General features: G+C 39.0%; 1 protein-coding gene across 4 annotated transcripts in view; it reads left to right on the top strand.

The window, feature by feature from the left end:
• The window catches only part of STARD13 (StAR related lipid transfer domain containing 13), a 292836-nt gene that overhangs the window by 104513 nt on the left and 166183 nt on the right, over window positions 1-22140 (top strand). For all 4 annotated transcript variants that reach the window (XM_082771047.1, XM_082771046.1, XM_082771048.1 and 1 more), the window contains one exon: window positions 19908-19941. In XM_082771047.1, the coding sequence (XP_082627173.1) occupies window positions 19908-19941 (34 nt within the window). The remainder of the gene's footprint in view (window positions 1-19907; window positions 19942-22140) is intronic.

Genomic DNA, 22140 nt, shown 5'->3' with positions numbered 1-22140 from the left:
CAGTGCTTTTCACAAATTTTTGTTTTATTTTTTTCATCTTCCCTTTCCAGTTAAGTCTGCCTACATGATCACTTCTTTGTCCTGTGTTCCATTCTTGTTAAAGCTCCAATAGAAATTTTTGCATTATACCCATCCCCAAAAAATAAAACAGGGGGGCAAGTCTGGGACGAAAGCAGTAATCCAGGCTATCTCATGATTTTGGTCTCTAGCTTGACTTCATTGCTCATCCCAGTGTCCTGAACTGATCTGACAGCAATTGTGGGAACGTACTTGCACGTTGGTGTGTCATTAGGCCTTGAGATCTGATATCAAGTTGGCAGCTTTGCCCATTTCTGCAGTCAGGCTTGGCTCTATTTCCACCCCGAAGCAATTTTAAATATTCCATCTCAGAGGTTGGCGTTGCTGATAACTGAACAGAGCACTTTTTGTAGCACTTGATTTGATTTCTGTACTTAAGGTTGTTTTCTTTCCTCTCAAATGATTGTACTCAACTGCTGATAAAATTCCTTTTCCGCAATCTTTAATTAATGAGTAACGTGGGCCGTGCTGGGCTGTGAGGAGGTAATTCAAAGTATTATATTTTAGCATGAAGTGAAGTGAATCTATTTGCACAAAACTATGTGAAAGGAATACACTTCCAAGTAACCATGCTCTTGAAATATGCTGTTCTGCTTCCATTAGTTTGATCTGCATCCTTACTAATTATAATTTCATGTTGACTTAAGATGACCTGCTTCTCAACACGTAGACGTGGGTCCTGTGTACGACACTGTCTGAATGCAAAGATCCATCCCTGCTGATGATCCACCAGAGTACTATTACGGGTTTTCTCATAAGTGGCAGAAGCACGGCGTTATTTAGTTTGCTTTAAAGAGAAACCGTGTGTGAAGTAGAAGATAAAGAAACTGCATAGATGTTGCCAAAAAAAGAAATTCATTAAAATGAACAAGAAAAGTAGGTCAAATTTTAGCCTAACTACGTTCAAGTTGTTCCTTTTAAATACAAAGAGAGCAGAGAAAACAGGCAGATGGGAGTACAGAAAAGGGAAATAAGCCAAAGTGATTAGCCCGGTGACCTTCCCTTGTTTCTGGTGGGTTTTGTATGTATGTGCACTGCGCCATTGTTTTTCATGAATAAAATTAACATATTCAATTTATATCCTAAAAGAATTCTAAATTCATTAATTTACTCACCACTGCAATTCTAATTTATGATGCAAGTCTTCACTTTTCAAGTTATTTGCTGTACTTATTTTCTATATTTTGCATATTTATGTGTTCAGATTGAAGATACACAACATGGAGAATAATCGTTTTTAAAAATAGCATTAGGACTAATTAAGAAAAGAAAATAGCTGAGAACAATGTCATTCTCCTGGGTTTTTGTTCCTATGCCATTATTAAACAATTGAACATTGAGCCACTCAGTAACAGATTAGCTTATTCATCAGCTTTCTAAGAGCTAAATTTCAATGGATTTCTCTCTTTCTTATATTCTTTCAAATGATTTATATAAAGGAAGGTTTTCACTATGTTGGTAAGGGTTTCCCAAGAAGTTTCTAACTAATGCTTAGTTAAACAAATTGAGTAGAAATTTATACTGTAATTAGTTTGATGAGTGGATTGTATTGCACAGCCCAGATTATCTGGAGTTTTCTACTAAGGAAAGCAAAGAAATGAAAAAATGAAGGTAAAAAAAATTAAGGAGCTTCACTCATGGCTATTATTACTTTAAAGCATAATCATAATTAAAGATATTTTAAAATATCTTCTAGTGTTAAATTTAACTTCTTTTTTAATATTTGCTAGCCATTGGGGGGGGGAGCTAGATGTTTGAGGGGTTATAGAACTTGCCATTTGGATGAGATCCACTGTGTCTTTTTTCAGAAAGTGGCTAGAAACAGGAATTTCAAGGAATGGCAATACTCTGATAGCCCAACTTACATGGAATAAGCTGCTAACAATTTGGGTTTCATCCTCCACCTGAAGAACCTGGCTTCTCTGTGGGGATGTGGCTATTCATATCATTTCCAAAATCCAGTGGTTTGGAAAAATATTAAATCTGAGTATTTCTAATATCCAAAAAGCTATCTAAGATCTTTGGCCTATTGCTAAGCTCTAGCTCTCAAAACCTCCTATAGGAACGTATGCCATAATATAATTTCCTGTTTTGTGAAAAAGCTGTTTCCTATTACCATTTTTATTTTTTTATGTCCTTGTTCTAGAGTTATGAATTAAATAAGACAGAATCCTTGATATGCTTTTTATTGTTTATATGCTTTTGAACATCTCCCGTGCTGTTAATTTCCTTCCAGACCATCCCTTTCTTTTCAAGCTGTCTTCATAGCTTTTGACAAGACTCAGGGGTGCCTCTGTGACTTCCCTCCAAGGCCGTGGTTCTGCATTTGAGTGAGATAACCAGTGTCTCCACAATGTCATACATGACACTGCACACTAATTCATAGAACAATATTGTCGTATTACCATTGTCATTTTCCTTTCCACATCTGTGTGTATCCTTTGGCTAGAGGCTACAGAGTGCCCACAAGAACCCTTCTGACAGCAAATCTTGGAGGACTGGAGGGGAGAAGTAGCAGTATGCATCAGGAGGGTGGCATCTCGGGGGGGCAGTATCTGAGGAGCAGGGGCCACTTTGCATTTCTCAACATTTTCTCTGGAACTCACCTGTTGAGAATTCAGTGAATATCTTTCTAGGGGTTAGTTCTGCTATATAAATCAAATGCTAAATTTCAGCCTGTTGGAAATATAAGCGTTTTGAACGACTCGCACAAACACCTACTGTGTGCTTGGAGGCAGCTTTGATACCAAACATATGTCTTTAATTGAGATGTATTTACGCTGAAGAAAGCAACTTGGCATCAACAGCTTTGTCTATTAGCATCTACTTTCAAATAGTCTTCTAGCTTATTCACACCTCATGTGAGGCTGTTAAATTTATTGCTCTTTCAAACTTTTCAGATTTACTAGGTACCTTCCATAAACCTCGGTCCTACAAAGAGTTTGGATAGTATCACACCAGACACTCACGGGCCTATTCAGGTAGACAAGCCAGATTTTGCACAACATAAGTTCTGTGTAAAATGCAGTTCTACAAAATGCATATATTGATTTTTCTGACTTTTTACATGGAAGGGGAGATGGTCATCCCAGTCAAAGGCCAAAATAGGCATACTTAGGGAGTGATCTATTCAGAAGTTTATTTTGTGAGATGACTGATACCCCGTATAGAATGACTGGCTCAATTGTAAACATTTGCATTATAGACACCTGTTACTCTACGAAATGAATTCCACCATGCAGCTTAGTGTCAGACTAACTGAATATTTGTTTTGTTCCACATACCAAAATGTAACACCTTGATGATTGGTAATATCAAAGCATTTTTTTTTCAGTCAAATATAAAAAATAATAATATATTTCTAAGATCAGATTGTTGTTTTTTACATCTACTATTTTTAGTTGTCTTTATTAATGACAAAAATGTTGAAATGGGATTTCTGCTTTTTTCTCAACTCAGTTTCATTTACCCTATTCTGTTCTTGAACTGAATCTCGTCCACGGAATTAGCCACTGCTGTGCTTTACCCACTGTTGATGACACTCTCTTCTGCTCATACAAACTGCAGCAGACGTGCCACTGTTGATAAATGAGTTCAGAATACCAGGAGATGTCCCTTCACAGTACAGTCTTTCAGGTGACCTGCCCTTTATGTTATGAGCTGCCTTTAAAATTTTATCTGTTTAGTTAACTGCTCATAACAGCGTTACTTGTTACACCTGATGTATCAGCTCCAAAATAAAAAATGCAAAACAGCATCTGCAATTAGGAGTCTTAGCTTTTTTTTTTTTTTTCCAGAATGAAACAAAGTAAATAAATTTTAGCAGTAAATAGCTCTAACAGCTTAGGCTGTTTTGTTAATTCCAATTATACTTATTTCTCCTCTGGCATTAATAGCATCTTCCAAAGTGTTACTGCATCAGTATTGTGTTTATAGAACTTCTCCAGCAGAGCTAATTGATTCTGAAATGCCCAATGTTACTGGTTTACTAATTGTTTCCCCTGCAAAACCGTTAAGGTGGCTGTGCTTTGTATTACAACCATGTCAGCATCTCAGAACAAATTGAGGAGACTCTCAGGAGTAAAATATTTAGCTGCATAATGTAGGCTGTTAGATAAAGACAGTGATGAGGATAGGGCAGTTAAATACCTACTCTCTAATTAGGTTCTCTCTGCAAAATGAGAAGTACATGAAAATACGAAAATGATTACAGTTATTACAGGAAGGTAAAAGTTTAATGTTCATTGTTACTAATAATAAGTAAGCTTTCTGACAAAGCAAGATCCTTAGACTTGACCTTTCTCTTTGGCTTGCTAGAAGCAACTTAAGGACAAACAACTGGTATGTCTTCTCAGGGAAAGTGTTTCTCTCTTTCTAAGTATACCTTTAACTTCAAAATACATAAATTAGAACCACAGACTGTATCCATTGCAGTGACAGTTCTTAGACACTGCACAGTATCTTTAATATAACCTGTTCTCCAAGTTAACATTACACTTACATTAGAATATCTCCAGAGTAATAATGCTAAAAATTAGCTTTGCAAACATATTTTTTGAAAAACTTTATAACTTTGCTTATGTTTTACAACAATAGTGTTAAATTATATCTATTACCAAACTCATAAATCTTTTAAAATAAACACAGGCATGTGTTACATGGATGACTGATCTTTATTATTCTGCTGACAATAACTAAGTCACATCCCTTTTATTAAACTATTCTATGTTTGTTTCACTCTTATGCCCAAGATCTAAAAATTATAATGTGTGGCATAGACTAAAATCACCTTTCAGGTAGGTAACTGAAAAGTGTAACTAATTTCTGTTGCATTATTGTAAAAAATCTTAGACTAGGAAACAACTAATGAAATGAAATCAACGATAGTCGCTGGTGGCACTGTTTAACATCTGCTGGCTTGTAGAGTCTTCCTATATTGACCTTTTCCTTTATGTTTCCTAGTTTTTACTTGCAATGCCAGAAGAACAAGGTCTGTAATTGTAATTAAATCAATCTGACAATGAGTCACACTCTGGCAGCTAAAGAAGAATCAGGAGAAAAATAATCTAATCTTAAACATGAATGGTATTTGCTGGAGCGAAGGGAGGAAGGGAGGGTGTATGTAATTTTTTTTTAAAGGGGAATGTAAAACTTGCCAGGAATTCATTACATTCTTTTGTTATTTTTTTTTTTTTCATAATCTTTTGCTTTATGATCTCGAATGGCTGCTGAAACAACGTATCTTGGGAAATTAGTGCCATATTGAAGTCACACATAAATACGTATTTCCCCGTGTATGCAAAATAGCAGGTTTCAGTTTTTAATTACAAGTATTGTTAAAGGCAGAAAAAAAAAATGGCAGGAAAAGACCACCTCTTTTTTGCAGCCATTATCCACTGGCACCAGTTCAGAAATTTCAAGGATCTGTAGCGGCACCTAACCAGCTCGTACAGTCACTGGTGACAGCTACAGTTCTTGAGAGCCATCCGTATAGCCTCTAACCTGGCATAGGAATCTGCAGCTGGCTAGTCTGAAATGATGAGCACTGAGGGTTTCTGAGCTCCTATTCCTCTCTGGAGCTTGTGTGCCTGCTTGCGTGCACATTTTATTTCCCCATCCACTTGAGATCAGCCTAGCAGGCACCCAACTGAGCAATGCTGTTCCCTTCACAGTTGCATGTCAGATGTCATCTGTGCTGAAGCACCTAGAATGAAAGTCTCAATTAGGCTGTAAGGCCTCTGAGCCAAGGATCAGCTTTTCATCCTGTACATATGCATAGTTTTTCACCTAGTTTTTCATATACTGTGAGTGCCCATACAAAAGTGATCTCATTCCTGGTAGCATCCCGAACATATTCTGTTTGTAATGCAAATGGTAAAAAAAGGTAACACTATGTTAGTGGTAAGATGCTCCATTCTCATGCTGATATCTTAAATTTGTGCTTTAAGCTCATCTGAAAAAAGCTTTCAATAGGTACTCAAAAATACCATGACAGTCAAAAAGCTCATTGCTAATATACTGCAAAATCACACCGCAGGATCAAAAACTTTAAAACTAGTAGAGATATGAGGGATGGATACATTCTCGTACCAGATGTGGAATAACTCCTGTGGTACAAGGTAATTTGAGTCTCTTTTTCTTTCCTCCAGAACAGTTTAAGGTAACAGTCAGCCTAGAATTGTCATTTGCATGACTGTTAACTAACCAAAGTGTCCTTGCTAGAACACTTTTTAGTCTTGAATGAACTTAATGTGCCTAAGGTTAAATTTAAACTAGACGAGATTTAGTGTAGAATGAAGGTGAACATTGCAATATGTAATAGAGAAAATGGAATAAGAAGTTAGACTGTTTTCTACAAAGAGCCTTAAGAATGTTTAGCACGAAGACTGGAGGAATTCCAGGTAGTGTATCGTGATAGCATGTATGTCCAGTGCTTGGTCCCTAATTGGGCTTGCATAGCTATGTGTTCAGACTAAAGAGTTATATAGATTTTGAAATGTAAAAAAGTCACTGAAATAGTAATAATTCCTTATGCTCATGGTCCAATTATTTTTTAGTTAAGGCCTTTCCTCCCTTCTTAAATCATCTGACCTGAATTATATCTTCTCATTCTTTTATGCTGTATATGATAAGGCAACTTGGCACAGTGCATGGTTGTTACACTTGATGAGCTAAAACATACTGTTGTGAAGTACATCCTTGTCTCTGATATTCTGTAGTTGTATTTGGTTTAGTGTAAACACTTATCTATTTAAATTAATGTTTTAATTTAATGTCTCTTCTTTTCATCAACAGTAAAAAATTAATAGGTATTTCTAGTGACAGATGGGCTTTAAAGACAGCCTAGAAGTACTGGAGGGCCCTGAATGTGAAATTGCAACTGGCTGTTAAGAGAACTATTGTCATAAGTAATGAAACATTTGAGCTTAAATAATAAGCCGATCAAAATTCTAGGCATTCTGTAATTAATTCACAGCTGGTCTCTTGCAGCTCATTGTAAGGTTTTAATTATCTGATGGTCTCCTTCAAGCTCTCACGAGTGTGGAAGGTCCCAAATGAAGTCAAGTCCTAACCACCAGTCTTGAGGTACAGTTAGTCCAAGGAGAAGAACCTCTGATCTTTTTCTTCAGAAGTGGCCAGTGGCAAAGGAGAATCTAGCCTTTGAAATTTAATTGTATGAAACTCATGCCTCAGTGGCTAAACAGCTACCGATAATTAGTTAAAGGTTGTGTCCTAATGCATCTGCACTGTGGACATATCCTCAGCTATGTGTCACTATGAATAGGAGTGCAGAAAGCAGGATAGGATGACCGTAATGTGGCATCTCTCTTTCTTGTCATGTTGTTACCCCATAAAGTACTATAAGATTGCTGCAACTTCTGAGATTTCTAGGAAATCTGCCTAGGACATACCGCAGCTGAGAATCCAGTCCACAAAAATCTGCTCTGATAATTCACTTCTCATCTGCCATTCTTGCTAGCAGAGCTGTCCTCCAGGCCTCTTCTTGGAAAGACATTTAAGTCCTGTGACAGAATAAGTGGGTTTGCTAGATTTTTTTATTCTTTTATTTGTTTGTTTTTATATTCTTTTTCTTTTTTTTTTCTTTTTTTTCTTTTTTTTTTTTCTTTCTTTCTTTTTTTTTTTCCTCTTAATTCTTTATTTTTGCTCTTTATTCTTCATAAAGCTACCTAAATCTTGGTAGAACTTCTACTTTCTTGGTTTAATTAAGTGACAAAGGGAAGCATGATTTGAGGCCAGGTGTTTTCCACCGTCTACCATAAAAACATAGTAATCCTCAGGCAACTTAAGAACTTGCATATGTGGTTGTTTCAAATGATTGTCTCTGTGACTTTGGTTGTCTTGGTTATAACCAAACTGCTTCCCAGCAGGTCTCATTATTCATGTTGAGTTTCTGGTGTGAAGTCCTGCAGCTTCTGCCCTGCCCACGTGTCCAGGTGCCAATGCCAATGATTGTTCTCTGTGCAATATGGAAGTCCCCAAGGAGTGTGTGGGTCTAGTTATCTTACAGCCACGAAAGTTTGGGAGAGCCATCATAACCTTCCCAATAATATGAAAAATAACAATTACTAATCAAATGTAAGTCTCCATGCTGAAACAGAAATGAAGCTGTAAAGGAAGAGAGGCATCTCAGCATCCAGTGGGCTAGCTCTTCTATCACCAAAATTGCTGACCCATGTGCATTTTTACAATATTTCAGAAACCCAGCCAGAGGATGTAGGAAACTGAGATTCCTTTCTTACATTAATTAGTAGGTTTTACACACTGAGAAGGCCTTTAAAAGTATTTCACGATTAACTAGTTCTTCCTGAAACATTAGAATACACAAATCAAAACATACTTTTTAAATCAGCAATAACCAGTTCCCAAGTTCCGATGTTGTGCTGTGAGTTAGTACTTTTTTCAGTCATTAAGTGAGTAAAATTATACAGAGAATAGATACGGGACTGTAGACACATCCTTTATTGCAGGGTTTTTCCATTTTCAGCATTGACAGCAATAATTTTCACTTTAAAAGTTAATTCTTGCTGGACTTGACTTTCAGTTCATATAAATCAGACCTACCTTGATTTAAGGCCAGCTGGTGGTTTTCAATGGTGGTTTTCGTCAAATCAGTACTTCTCAAAAGATGAATAGTGCCTTAAATCTATCTGTAAAAACAAATTTCAAGCCCTAGCCATTTACTTGAATTATAAAACAGAAAACAGAAGGAAGATATTTGTCTCGCAGAGATTAAGGACAAGCAGATATGCAAGGTGTTACAAAAATACTAATCAGTTCTGTCGGTGTTTAGTTGTAGTCCATGATACGCATGTGAGCAGTATAAGAATTATGCAAGAAATACAGTGATGTTAAGTAATGCTATGAAATATTTCATCTTATTTTAATTTTCTTAAACTTGCCTAATGCCACTTTCTTGGAATTTAATAATCTTAAATTCAGTTCAAAGATCGTACTCAGCTACCCAGAACAGTAGCTGTGAGAGGATTGTGGAGCTTTCCACTAAAGGATCCTTGAAAGAAGACAAATGAAATGTATGTCTGCAATGCAGAGAAGCATAAAAGCAGTTCATCATATGGGAGCAAAAAGTACGGAGATAGTTCTGTGAATATATTTGTTTTGGCTGTCCATGACAGCTGAGGAATAATACATGCCAATTTTGAAACCCCTCTGTGGGAGTATAATTATTTTATCCTATTTCAAGAAGTAAAGCATGTCCTTTTTGCTTTAAAATATCGCAAGTCAGTAGTGTATATATTCAAATGAAGCTGCTTTAGGCTACGCAGGAATGTGTGTGTGTGTTTGTGTGAGCAAGAGAGATGGAGAATTCAAGCCAGTCCCTAACAAATCTCTTCTGTTGGAGCAGAAGAATGCATGCAGGCAGATGAGTATCTCATTGTGATTTTTGTCCATAATTTTTGAAATGGTATGATGCAGAAAAGTCAAATTGTTAGTGCTTCTGCACAGACATTTTATGGTGTCTATACGACAAGATATAAGATGGTTATCATTACATATACCCTAACAACTTTTATCTCTGGCTTTAAGTTAGTCTGTGGACATGTATGTTCATAGTGACAGGCGCAGAAGTTAGAGACCAAAGAGATTAAGGGTTTGGTTTGGTCTGGACAGCCCTTATCCAAGTGATGTTGTAGGAGCAGCGATGCTCATGGCTAGCTGAAGAAGATCTGTTCTTTCATTCAGTCAGTGCTGCACTGAGCAGCTGGAGGTCACGGAAGAAGCCAGCAGCCCCTTCGGTATATGGGCACACCAATCTCTGTTCTGTGAGAACCTGATTAGTTTTTGAAGGGAAAAAATTGGAAGAGTGGATGGCTCAGTGGCACAGTCATATAGTGCAGGTAGTTATTTGGAGAGAGTGATTATGGCTTATACCTCGTGTGTGTGGTAGGGGGCTCCCAGGTCCAGTCTCACTCCTACTGAGCTGAGTCAAGCACGACCCAATACCACAGGTAGTGTATAAAAATAATTTATATTTAGTGGATAGAAGGTGATACCCTCAGCATGAAAATACTCGGCCCTGTACTTTGTGTTCAAGAATGGTCAACTCCATCCATAAATTCCGCACCAGTTCTTGGATATGGACAACAGTCATGGCTCAGTAATGGTTTTAAGCATATGTACATGTATTACGCATGTCTAGTCTTAATCATTTCAAACCCTGTGTGTGCTTGGGTCCTTTGCTGCATTGCAGCCTTCGTGCTCGATTCACATGTGCATAAGAGGTCCTTGACTCCTAATGCAGCATAAATTCACACAACTTCTCTCACCACAGGGATGCTGTCCTGCGTAATCTTAGCAGGCAAAGCATGAGGTGAGGCACACAGAGCTCCGAAGTTGTTTAGATGTGTATGTGTTAATAGGCTGAATGGGCATTTGCTTGGGCATTTGCTGGCAGCAGAGCAGACAGTGAAGTGAGGGGAATTTATACCTTTCTATGAAAATATTAACATAAAGTTCAGTGTCTTTTGTCTGTAAGGGTTGAAGAGTTCATTCTGAAAATAAGCAGTGTAAGTTGATATATACCACAGTTAAGTTTTCTTTTTCTTATGGACTACAGCTGAATTTGCAATGGAGCGGTCATTTCTGAAATCCTGTGAATGTAGTGCAATGGTAGGTGGCATCACCTGATGCTGGTGATACTGAAAGACACACTGATCTTTCTTAGAAAGGGGAAGCTATGAAGCCTCCCAAGGGGAAAGCATGTCATTTCCATGGTAAAAGAAGGCAAGGGAAAGATTTTTCTTTAAATCTAGTATAAAAGCCAACTGATAAACAGAGAGAACCAGAGAGGTAATCAAAGAAAATTGATCAGACGTCGAAAGGGATTTACAGAGGTTTCCAATACAAAGATGTCACATAAAATTTAAAATGGATAAAGTGGCTACAAGATCATCAGTTACAAACAATTGGCATCTCTGCTCCTCCCCAAGGCATCAGCCTTTTCTGTCACCCTAGAGAGATGCTACCTAACTTTTCCCTGAGCAGGTTCTCAGGAAGAGTGCTTCTGCTGTGCACAATTTCTGTAGTTTTCAGTAACTCTTTTCAAGCTTCATTCTTCAATTTCCCCTGTTTATTCTTCTACAGAAAACTATTAAATAAACCTGTTTTAGTTTTGTTTTCCCTCACAAATCGTAAAATGTTACCCAATATTTTTACTGATTGCTAATATATCACTTTACTAGAAAAAAAACATTTTTGTTTGAGGTTATATTACAAGATAAATTTTATTGACTGTCAGGGAGAATACCTGATACCCAGTTCAAGCTCACCCATCATCAACCATTTCTGTGGACACTTGATAGTGAAAACAAACAAGTCGTTGCTAATGGCAGTCTGAAGTTCGTTCCCAGCTATGTTCTGCTCTGGACCAAGCTAAAATAACAACACAGCTCTAGCCAGAGCTGACAAGGCTTGGTTTTAATTTTCTACCATGGATTACTGTTAACTGCTGTTTGCTTTAAAAGTCATTCATTTCCCATAGCAGGATGGCAGAGTCCCCAGATTTCATTCCTCTCTTTGTTGTTTGGTGACCTCTTGTACTTTTTCCACTTCATTTTATCTTTAGAATAGATACAGCACTTCTTCCTACTTAAGAGGGTAAAAATGATAGCAATGGTTGAGTCACTGTATTGTTCCAGGATTGTAAAACAAAACAGGGGCTGCTCTCACTTCTTGCTTTTGTCCATCTCTCTTCCGCACTCACTGCTCTCCTTTTTGTCTTTCTCCCTCCTGCCTCTGCCCCCTCTCATTTCCACCTGCCCCCCACCCATATATTGTGACAACTGCCGTGTTATCTCGTTTTTATTTATCTCTATGTTTATACAGAAGCTTGGCAGAACACCTTCACAAGGGACTGAGCATTAATTGATATTTGCACAGTTCTGAGAGTGTTAATGTAAGCCCTGCTGCAGTGTCAAGAGCTCAAAATAGCCAAGAGCTCCTGGGACTTGCCAAATGTAAAAACATCATAAGTGGGGATTTTTTTTTTTTTTTTTTTTGCCTTTTTATCAGAAGCAAATTTGCTGAAACATGGTGGAACTGTATCCTGTAAGGAAATGATCGCAGAGGGTGGGGAGTGGGAATTAGGGAGGATGAGCTGAACATTCAGACCAAACTTTGATACCTGTTCCCTAAAATGTTCCCTTGGCCAGAAGCTGGGGATCGCCTGCACCTGATTAGCTTCTAATTAGGGTTTCAAATATCAACTACTATAAAATCCTATTGAAAAGCAAAAAAAGTGGAAAGTGTTATGAGAGTTTGAGTAAGTGAAAGAGAGAGGGGTACATCGCCGCATCGTGCTGGGTGGTGCCAGATCGGTTTGCTGTTCACCTTGAAGGGAAGAGCAGCATCTGTTTCTGCAGTGGGACATCTGTGTTCTTGCCTCTCAGGTCTCTTCCCTCTCCAGCTGGCCACAAAGCGCACGATAATGACAACAGAGAAGCTGCTGTCACAGCTTGCTCCGTTAACAACTTGAACTTCCATGGGTATAATTTAGAATCCCTGAAATTTTAAGAAAACGAGTGTGGATACGTTACAGTAAAGTAACTTTCTGAAATTTTCAGTATCCACATTTCTGAAAAATATTTCACTTTTAACTGATCAGAGGCATTTTTTAAAATTAATTCCAAGCCCTCAAAATCAAAAATATCATAAAATCTTTGAGAAGAAGGTTTCTGACCCTATAAAACTTTGGGATCCTTTTATTTCAGTTACAAGTGGAGATATTGGAAGAAACATTTTATTTTATTTTATTTATTATTTTATTTTATTTTATTTGTTCTGTGAAATGTTTCATTGGTTTGCAAATTTTCCTTATCTGGTTCAAGATCACAGGCCAAGACCAGGTAAAAATGGTTTGATGAGTTTCTTATCTAATGTAGTATAGTCATGTAAATTTTAAAATAAATATCTTAAACACAAGAAGTAATTTTGTTTATATTATCAAAATGAAATATTTCAATAATACCAGTAATATGTTTTGGAATTTCATAATTTAAGTTCTCTGTTGAAAAGTTGTATCAATTGTGTCAGCGTTTTGAAATGAAACAAAATGTGGAAAAATCCCTCAATAACTGCAGCCTCCAACTTACTTCTTCTATTGACTGTGATCATTTACACTCATCCTTCTCTGGGGTTTGTTGCAAACCACAGCAACATTTTGTTTCCTCAGTGTGGATGGTGGGATCTGAGCATACCTGTACATGTTTTATGGCATTGTCAGCAGCAAAGGGAATCAACTCTACAAGAGGCTTTTCAGTATTCCTTACACAACAGAAAATAGTTTGTTTTCCAATTCCAGCTAGTCATACTCGGGCCAAATGTAGAAGACCAGACAGTTCACTCTTCAGCTCTGCTTCTTCAGACTGCCTTTTTGCAAGGTCAGTCATCTGCCCAGATAGAGCAGAGCTGGAGCTGGGAAGGATGGTGGCTAAAACCCACCTCCAAAGACCACTGTGGGATAGCAAAAAGTGCCGTGTTGTCCTTCTGTGAAAATCACAGGAGAGGCAAAGGCAATGTAGAATGATGGCAGCAGAAAGCTGATGTTACAGAGCATTAAACAACACGCTCACAGAGCAACGCGTCAGGCCAAGGAAATGGTAGTTATAACAGCGGTTTCCTGATGAAAGCAACATCTTAAACAGCAGAAGGTGTTTGTTTGTTTTGCTTTTTCCCTGAAGTTTACATTCTGCTGCTTTCGTTTCACAGCCACCAGATGAGTGCCAGTGCTGGCCAGCTGAGCCACGTGGGGGAATGAGATCTAATCTGGTGGCAAACTCAGCGGCTACGCTGAGTTAACATAGTAAAAAAATACTGTAAAACCACACCCCAACTCTTACTTCAGGCGAGTGTACCTATGTGTTCAAACTGAATCCCCTACAATAGAAATCTATGTAATGTCTGTTACTGTAATGCATTTTTAAAGTATGCTAAGTTATAGTTAATACAACAAATGCCCTTTTACTCTCAGTCTTGTTGTTTTGGGTTTTGTTTTTGCCCTTAATGCCCTGCTTGACTTATTGTAAACCTTTTTCTCTAAGAAGGTATTAAAAAGTTTTCACTCTAAAATACTTTTCAGCCATTTTTCTGTTTGATCAAAGCTTTCAGAATTACTGCAACATGAAATGCCACTTTACTTCTCAGACCTTTATCAATTCTACATGCACGGAATAGGTACAGAATTGTAGCAAACAGATGAAAAAAATCAATAATCTTTCTTTCTGTATCAGTGCTTCTCAGAACAACACTGATCTGTGTGTATAATTTGAAGGAAATATTTAGAATAACATAAAATGCATTTTAAAAGCAAGTGTTATTTTGCCAACTAAAACATTAAAGTAGGGAAAATAATGTTCATATGTCCATTAACTGTTCTTTAAAGCTGTACACCGTGACTAATTTTGCTTTTATAGCTGCAGGAAACATTTGCAGTATTTCATTTTTTTAGAGTACACCTCAACGTATTATGTCTGGGGTTTTCAAAAGACATTTCAGTGTCCTCTGAGCTCTTTTGGGTGCTTAGTGCTTAAATCCCTTAGGCTCATTTTTAAAATATCATCATAAAATATTTGAATTCTATTTTCTTTGCACAAGATTAAAAGGTTCTGTATGCTAGATCCTCAGAGAAAATGGGGAAAGGACAATTTATATAATTTTATCAGGCTAAGGCAAAGAAATAAATTAGAATCTCTAAATTAGACTATTTCCATATCAGCTGCAGAGAAACACAGTTTATTTTATATTCCTTTCTTGACAGCCACTTGAAAATGTACACGTTCTCAGGGATACAAGATGAACTGACAGAGTTTTAAAATGTACGTGAAAACATTGTGTCTGCAATTCTACAGAATTGGACTAGTTTATTAACAGGTTTGTTTTTGATAACACATTAGGGTGCAGGTTAGTTGCATTTAGACAGCAGCAAACATCTCAGTGAGTTTTGCTAGAAAAGGGAAAAAACCTTAGAAATCCTTTCCAGTTGAATCAAGTTTTACAGACCTTTGCTATTACAGCTGTAGATAACATACCTATGTAGATACACGTACCCATTAATTTCAAGTAAGGAGGCTGATAACGTATTTGGATTACGTGCATTTTTTGCAGTAACTGGAACAATTATTAATTGCATTTCCCATATTGTACAGCTTCAAATATATATGTATTTATATATGTATTTTTTTTTATAGCTCCCTTATATTGGAGGCTACCTGAAGTAGCCACCTATCACCATGACAGTTGTATAACCTAACGAAAGGAAAATATTTTTCATGTTAGCAGAGTTGTTTGAGGTCGGTGTGTACAAGAGAGTGTGCTAAGGGGCCCTGTAGAGCAGACTGAGCACGGCTGTACCGTGCAGCTCTTGGCCCTGGGTCTCCACTGTCTTCTTTGTGGTCCCCTGTGGTCCTGTGACACAATGAGTATTTTGCAGATGTGATCTTTTGTACCTGCAGTAAAAGTGGCAAGAAACAGAGCAGCGTCTACCTCCATTCTGCCATTTGGGAGTTCTCCCAAATCTCTTGAATGATGCAGAGGTTTAATTTGTAGACAGTCAGCTGGAGCAGTTCGAAACAGTGAGGGGTTACCCAGCTTTTTTGCAGTGTGGATCATCAAGGGCTCGGTGTGCATAAATTCAGCCTCAGTCTTCATGTCCAGTCCCACAACAGACAGCCCTGCTGACGCTGACATTCATGGGAGGAGCAAGACTGCCTTGATCAGTGCTGTGCATCTTAATGTCTTACACTGCTCTAAAATGCCATGATAAAAACATCCTCAGAACAATGAATTCTTAGCAACATTTTCTTATTGCAAGTGTTGAAGAGTCTTGAGAGGGGACCTAGACCCAAGTTTTCCCATTTGTGAATGAGCAAATGGGTTTGTTCAACTAGACTGGAGAGCTGTTTACATTTGTTTTCCTTCCTTCCTTCCTTCCTTCCTTCCTTCCTTCCTTCCTTCCTTCCTTCCTTCCTTCCTTTTCTTTTTCTTTCTTTTATTTTCTTTATTTTCTTTATTTTCTTTCTTTCTCTTTGACCCATTTAGTCATGACTAGTTGCTGTGCAATAGCACAGCTTCAATTGAAGAAATCAGTTGTGATACAGCAGGTGTGAGTTTGAATCCCTACCCAGAAGATGTCTTCCCCATCCCAGGTGGTTTCTCTAATGCTCAGGCTGTATATTAAACATCATCTCTAGGAGCATCACCACAGTGGCTGCATTTTAAAAGAACATTACGAGTCTGTTTGTCAGCTGCTGAAGACACAACATCAGCACCCAAACCCAGCAGAGGTTTCAAGACTGTACCAGTGACGGTGCCAAGTCTCCGAAGGGAAATCAGATTTCTGATGCAGCGCTCTCAGCAGCGTTTCCTATGGGATAGCTTCAGCATTGCCTTTATCCCCAGCGGGCTAACGTTGTCTAGAGAACATATAAGCATAATTCAGGCTGCTGATTTCACTGCTGGGGCCAGGCAACTTTGAGTTACAGCTTGTGGTGTGGAGTGCCATGACTGCCCCTTTCGGGCTGTAGAGTTTTATTTTAAAAAGGTAACCAGGATTTTCTTTTATTCCATTGACATTTTTTATCTGGAAGGATCTAATAAATCAGCTAATCAGATGATTGAGTTTTGTATGGAGATTTCTGGTTCAATTCTTTGCAACTGCCTGTATGTAGCTTTAATGAAAGCCCAGCAGATTATTAAATTGGTGGTGTTAAGAACAAGCAGGATTTCCAGTCTTCATTGTTTGCAGGACTTTTCCCAGCTCGAAGTGCTTTTCTTCCCTATCAGTTCATCAGTGAGAAGTCATACAGATTTATCATTTTTCTCCTCTGAAGGAAGTGGTGTGTCTCAGGGCTGTGCTGCTGTCTCTTCCCCGCAGCACATAAACCTACAGAATTCAAGGTCTTTTTTGTGAATAGCAGATGTCAAGCAGTCTTGTCAAAATGCCAGCATTCATTTGATAGCAGTGTATTTTTGATACCATACCTGTGTTGAATAAAGCTAGCTTTTTATTAAAAATCCAGAAGAGTTATTTGCATGCTGAAGAGATACACTAATTACTTTTTTTTCTTTTTTTTTCTTTTCTGGAGGGTGTGATTTGCTGAGAGTGAATAACTACGGTTTGACAGGTACTCTGAAATATCAGTGGCAGATTTAGGCATGTGTTGAAATGTTTATGTTTAGAGCAGAAAAGAGCTAATAACTAATAAGTGTTGATAGGGAAGGAAGAAGTAAAAGGCTTGTATATAAAACTGTCTTTTTTTTATGCTATATGAAGTTATGGGATTGGCTGGCACTGCAGAATAGCAGTGCTGTTGCAAATTAAAAAGGTTTTGAAGTTGTTAAAGTCAACTGTTCTGTATTCATCTTCTGTGTCAGAAAAAGGCTTTTATGTGACAATAAGCTTACAAGGATATTATTAAATCATTCAGCCCACTTGTTTGATGAATTCCATGCCCTGATCACTTACAACCGTGAAAGATTATGTATACATCAGAGAGGCAGTTCTTTGATGAGTGTGTTTATTTGGCTTGTTGAGCTTATAATACTGGTGTTTTGCTTCTACCTTCACTTCCACTTAATGCAAAGAGTTCATTTCTGACAAGAAGTACATTTAATAGCAGAGACTGTGAGGGCAACATAAGCAAGGCCACAGGGCACCGGGTCACCCCTGAGGGCAGCTGTCCAAGAGCTGCCTTGCTCTGAGCAGGGCTGCTCCAAACAGTCTGGAACAAAGGCAGGGACTGAGATGCTACAGTCATAGGAACAAACCTAGGTATGGTGCTTTGGCCCCATCACCCCCATCCTTTTATTTAACAGTGTAGATAAGCCCCCTGAGCTTCTCCTCACTGCAGGTTGTCCCTTCTGCTAGCTGCCCCACCACCGAGGGTTGCCTGATTCACACATCCTGCTCTCATCTTAGCACACAGGCAGGTCAGGTTCCCTCTGCTCAAGTAGGTAAATTTGGGGTGACCCCGCTCAGACAGAACTGCTGAGGGGGGAGAACTGGACCCAATATCTATCTAATATGTTTCTGCTTTCTGGTTGATATGCTTAAGCAAACAAAACACGGTTGTATCAGCACAGTGTATTTGTCTTTGGCTTCTGTTTGACACTTCCACTTGCAAAATTGCTACAGCTGGAGTTGTAAGCAAATGATTTCTTTATTATTCATAGCAGCAGGTGCTGCAGCAGCCTTTTGGCTAGAGTTGTACTCACTTGGTCCATGGTTTCTATATATTTGATTAGATGGTGCTGTGCTGCTCAGATGGGATGCTGGTACTTCAATAAATGTATTTTGTTACACAATCAGTTATATAGTGCATTATCATTATTATTTCCGTAAATCACTTTTAGTTGGCAGCCTTCTGTTGCTGCTTGGGATTGTTCCAGCAACAATTTGCATCTTTTTTTGTATGACATCCTAAAAAGATTTGGAAGTTAATATAGCATGGGTTTGATTGTATAATAACCAGTGCCCTTGTGGTTACACTAGAATACGGAAAACAGCAATCCAAGCAGGACTGGCATAAGTAGTTTGATTCACATGCCGTACATGTCTTCTTCAAGAAATGCTTATCCCTGAGTGAGAGCTTTAGAAGTGACCACCTCACGTGGTCTCTGCTGGCTGAAGGGCAGGGTGCTGCTACTCCTGCAGACCTTCAACCTGAGTAAGGCTTTTCCACAATTAAATTGCCTTGCAGAGGGGAAAACAACTGCAGCCTGCTCCACCTAGTCTAGCTGTGCTTTTCCCATTACTGTGTGGTGCTCCAGCAATTCTGTTCCATGCTTAGAGGAAGAATTTTCCAATATCTCAGTCAAATTCTTCACTAAAATAAAGGTAAACAAAAAAACATGTTTTTATAGGCATTTCTACTAAGGCTGCGGAGGCAATATTTGCTGTAGAGATACTGGAGCACTTAGTGCATCAGGCAGAAATGTGCAGATGGCTGTCCATATGGGCACAAGCCTATAGCAAGCACAGGGAGCATGTCGCTGCGAGATAGAGGAGTGGCTGCTGGTTCAGCTGGCCGCAGACTGGGCAGCTCACACCTGTACATTCGCTGGTATCAGGGAGAATCAGCTCAGCTTTCTCTTTATCTACAAAAATAAAGAAGATTGCGTGTGGTTTCTCACATTGTACTAGATTCAGTTGCAGGCTGCTTTCCTCAGAGAGTTGTTAGATCCATTGTATGCAAGGAGGGCAGGTGATACACATTTAATCACCAGCTTACAGAGTGAGAACAACCCGATTTGGGCACTGAAGGCTGTTACAGAGGAAATTAGTGGACCAAGAAGTGCATCCAAGTATGACGTTAATGGGACCACTTCCTTCTACCATGGCAAACCTAGAGCAGGGCGCTGAAAAATATGAGGAATGCAACGTTGAAAGTCATTTTGGCCACATCCCGCAGACAGAGGGACCTTCTCCCAGTCATGGATGAATAAGCACCATGCCTGCTTCAGAGCTGCCATCACCAGTGTGCTCATATCCCACTGCTGTACAGCTGCCTCGCAGGCAGCCGGCACCATGACCTGCTTTGGTGGGCTGGATCTCACATGTCCTTGCTTGTGCCATGGGCAGCTCACTGCCTGCAAGGCAGGGGAATAGGCGCCAGGCTGTCCTTAGCAAGCAAGGCTAGATGTTCCCCACGATTTTTGTTAAGAAGCTCTGGATTTGATGACCTTTGTAAGGCAGTGATGATGTGTAAGAACTGTGTGTATTGTCTTGAAATGTGCAGGTTATTTGAAGGAAAAAATCTATGATTATAAAGCAAAAAATAATTTATTTCTTGCAGGTGCTGTTTCAGAAGCTGTCAAAGGAAAAGGCAGGTAAGACACTGCTTTACTTCTTGAATGTTTCTCGATGGATTGTGCAGACGTATGCATTGTTGGGGGACCTGCAGGAACTGCTGATATTCTGAGTTATTTCGTGCAGTTGATGTGATTACTTGCATGAGTTTATGAAGCAGTGCTGTAGGATTTGTTCGGTTCTTAAGAAAGCTGATAATTCAGCAACTTTGGACTTAGACCTTGAGACGCCAACTCTGAAACAACAAGGACACCATGAAGTATTTGTTCGTAGTGTCGGAGAGGAACGAAAGGGCTTGCCACGGCATTGAAAGGTTTACGGTGCATCAGGGTGAGATGTGTGTAAGTGCATCCTCTGGCATACTGCTGGCACAGCAGCCCAACATGGTGACATGGTCTCACTTTGCGAAGTAATGTAAAACATAAATGTAAATAAATGTAAACACCCCCCAGGCCTTGTCCCCAGGGGCAAAGTCACGATGCATCATTCATCAGCAGGAGCTCAGTCGCAGTTGGTGGAGCTGAGGATGTTAACAGCATCGGAGTGTTTGACTGTTATGGGGAAATGATTTATTTACAGCTGACATTCTTTGAGGATCAGAGCAATCAGCAGAGCTGAAGGAATGGATGCACAGAACCCTACTTGGGTTATGATGCCAGGAGCTCAGGAAAGGTTTGGGTAGACAGCGATGCGCACAGAGGTCCTGATTCAGCAAGCCACTTAACACGCAATTAAAGCTGCAATTGACAAATCCAATTCATTGCGAGGGGGAGTAAGCAACTGCTTGAATGATTTGCTCAATTGAGGGTAAATGTCCTTATTAAATTGTAATGAAGCACAATTAGGAACTATAGCGAAAAGAAACTGCTTCCCAGAATGGGAGGTTACTGGAATTTAATAACAGCCCCACAGCTCTGCAAGAAGAAATGTCCCCAAAGTCTAAGGGAATCCTCATTCCCACAAAAGCTTTTGCTAGCTAACACTACTTAAATAAATCATAAAACAGCTGACCTCTGGAGCTCCCTATTTCCTACTGCTCTTTCAGTCTCATTAGTTCATATGTATGCAGTGTGTGTCAATTAAAATGAAAGCAATTGGGCAACTTTGTTGTAATTATCCCTCTGTCCCCAGCTGACTTAACATCTTTTATTTTTTTTTTTGGCCTGAAGGACTAGCTTAGGCCAGTTTGCTAGCTCAGTGATTTCTCCTTGCTCGAAGCAGTGTCCCTCTCTGCTCCAAGCTGCACCCTCAGTCCTTGCCAAGGGCCACCGTAACCCCGTTGGGAGCAGGTGAATGGGTCCCTTTGCAGCCAGTGCCACCAAGGCAGGGGCTGTGCTGGCCAGCACATGGAGCAAAGCTCCAGGAGCCCTGGCTTCAAAACTTGAGATCTCAATAGGCAGCGTCATGCTCAGGCACCTTGCAGCAGGTCAGTGCCTGTGTGGAGGCTGCTGAGCGTGGCATAACTACAGGTATTGCCATTCAAGCGCTGTGCACAGCAATATTTTCGTCTGCATTACAGGATATTTATTCCGTGTTGGTATTTCCAATGGAAATTATGCTTGTGCTTTTCCAAAGCTAAGCAAACCCCATCGATTTTTAGAGAGATTTAGCAATTTTTAATTGTTTTCGCTGCTTGCATCTGTGTAACGCCGAAGGCCTGCTTCGTAAAGAAAAGGAAAACACATCAAAAGCACATACATCTTAAAGAAAGCTTATTCTGTTAACAGTGCTCCTGGTTTTGACTGTGATAAATTTTTGAATTGTTTTACTTTTATGATAACATCAATTTGGTCTCTGAAGAAAGTTTAGCACCCGTCTGGCAGTTAGAAGATGATAGCTGAAAATTTGATAACGGCCAGCATGAAAGAGGAATAACAGGTGATTCGCTTTGGTCACTGAGGTGGAACTTTGCTCATGGAAATCTAGTAGGTGATGGAAATAGTAATAAATTTATCATTAAGATGCATCTGGAAGAAAATGCCAATTCCTTCAAACTGAAGCATTTTGCAGGCAAAGGTTAGCACCCATTAATTTCTCAATCAAACTACTTCTGTAAAATAGGTGTGCAGTTCTTGAAATGAGATCTTCTAACAGCATTCAGCACTAGAAGTTACGGTTTTTATTTGGCTTTGAAACTTTGGGCTTTGAAATTTGAATTACATTAAACTAAATTATGATTAAGGTTAATGCCAACATATTATGTAACTTACCAAATTGGC

This window comes from Aythya marila (assembly GCF_965140915.1).
Source record: "Aythya marila genome assembly, chromosome: 1".
In the NCBI taxonomy this organism is placed as follows: domain Eukaryota; kingdom Metazoa; phylum Chordata; class Aves; order Anseriformes; family Anatidae; genus Aythya; species Aythya marila.
Note: the sequence above shows the minus strand (reverse complement) of the source record. Positions and strands in the feature narration are given on the sequence as shown.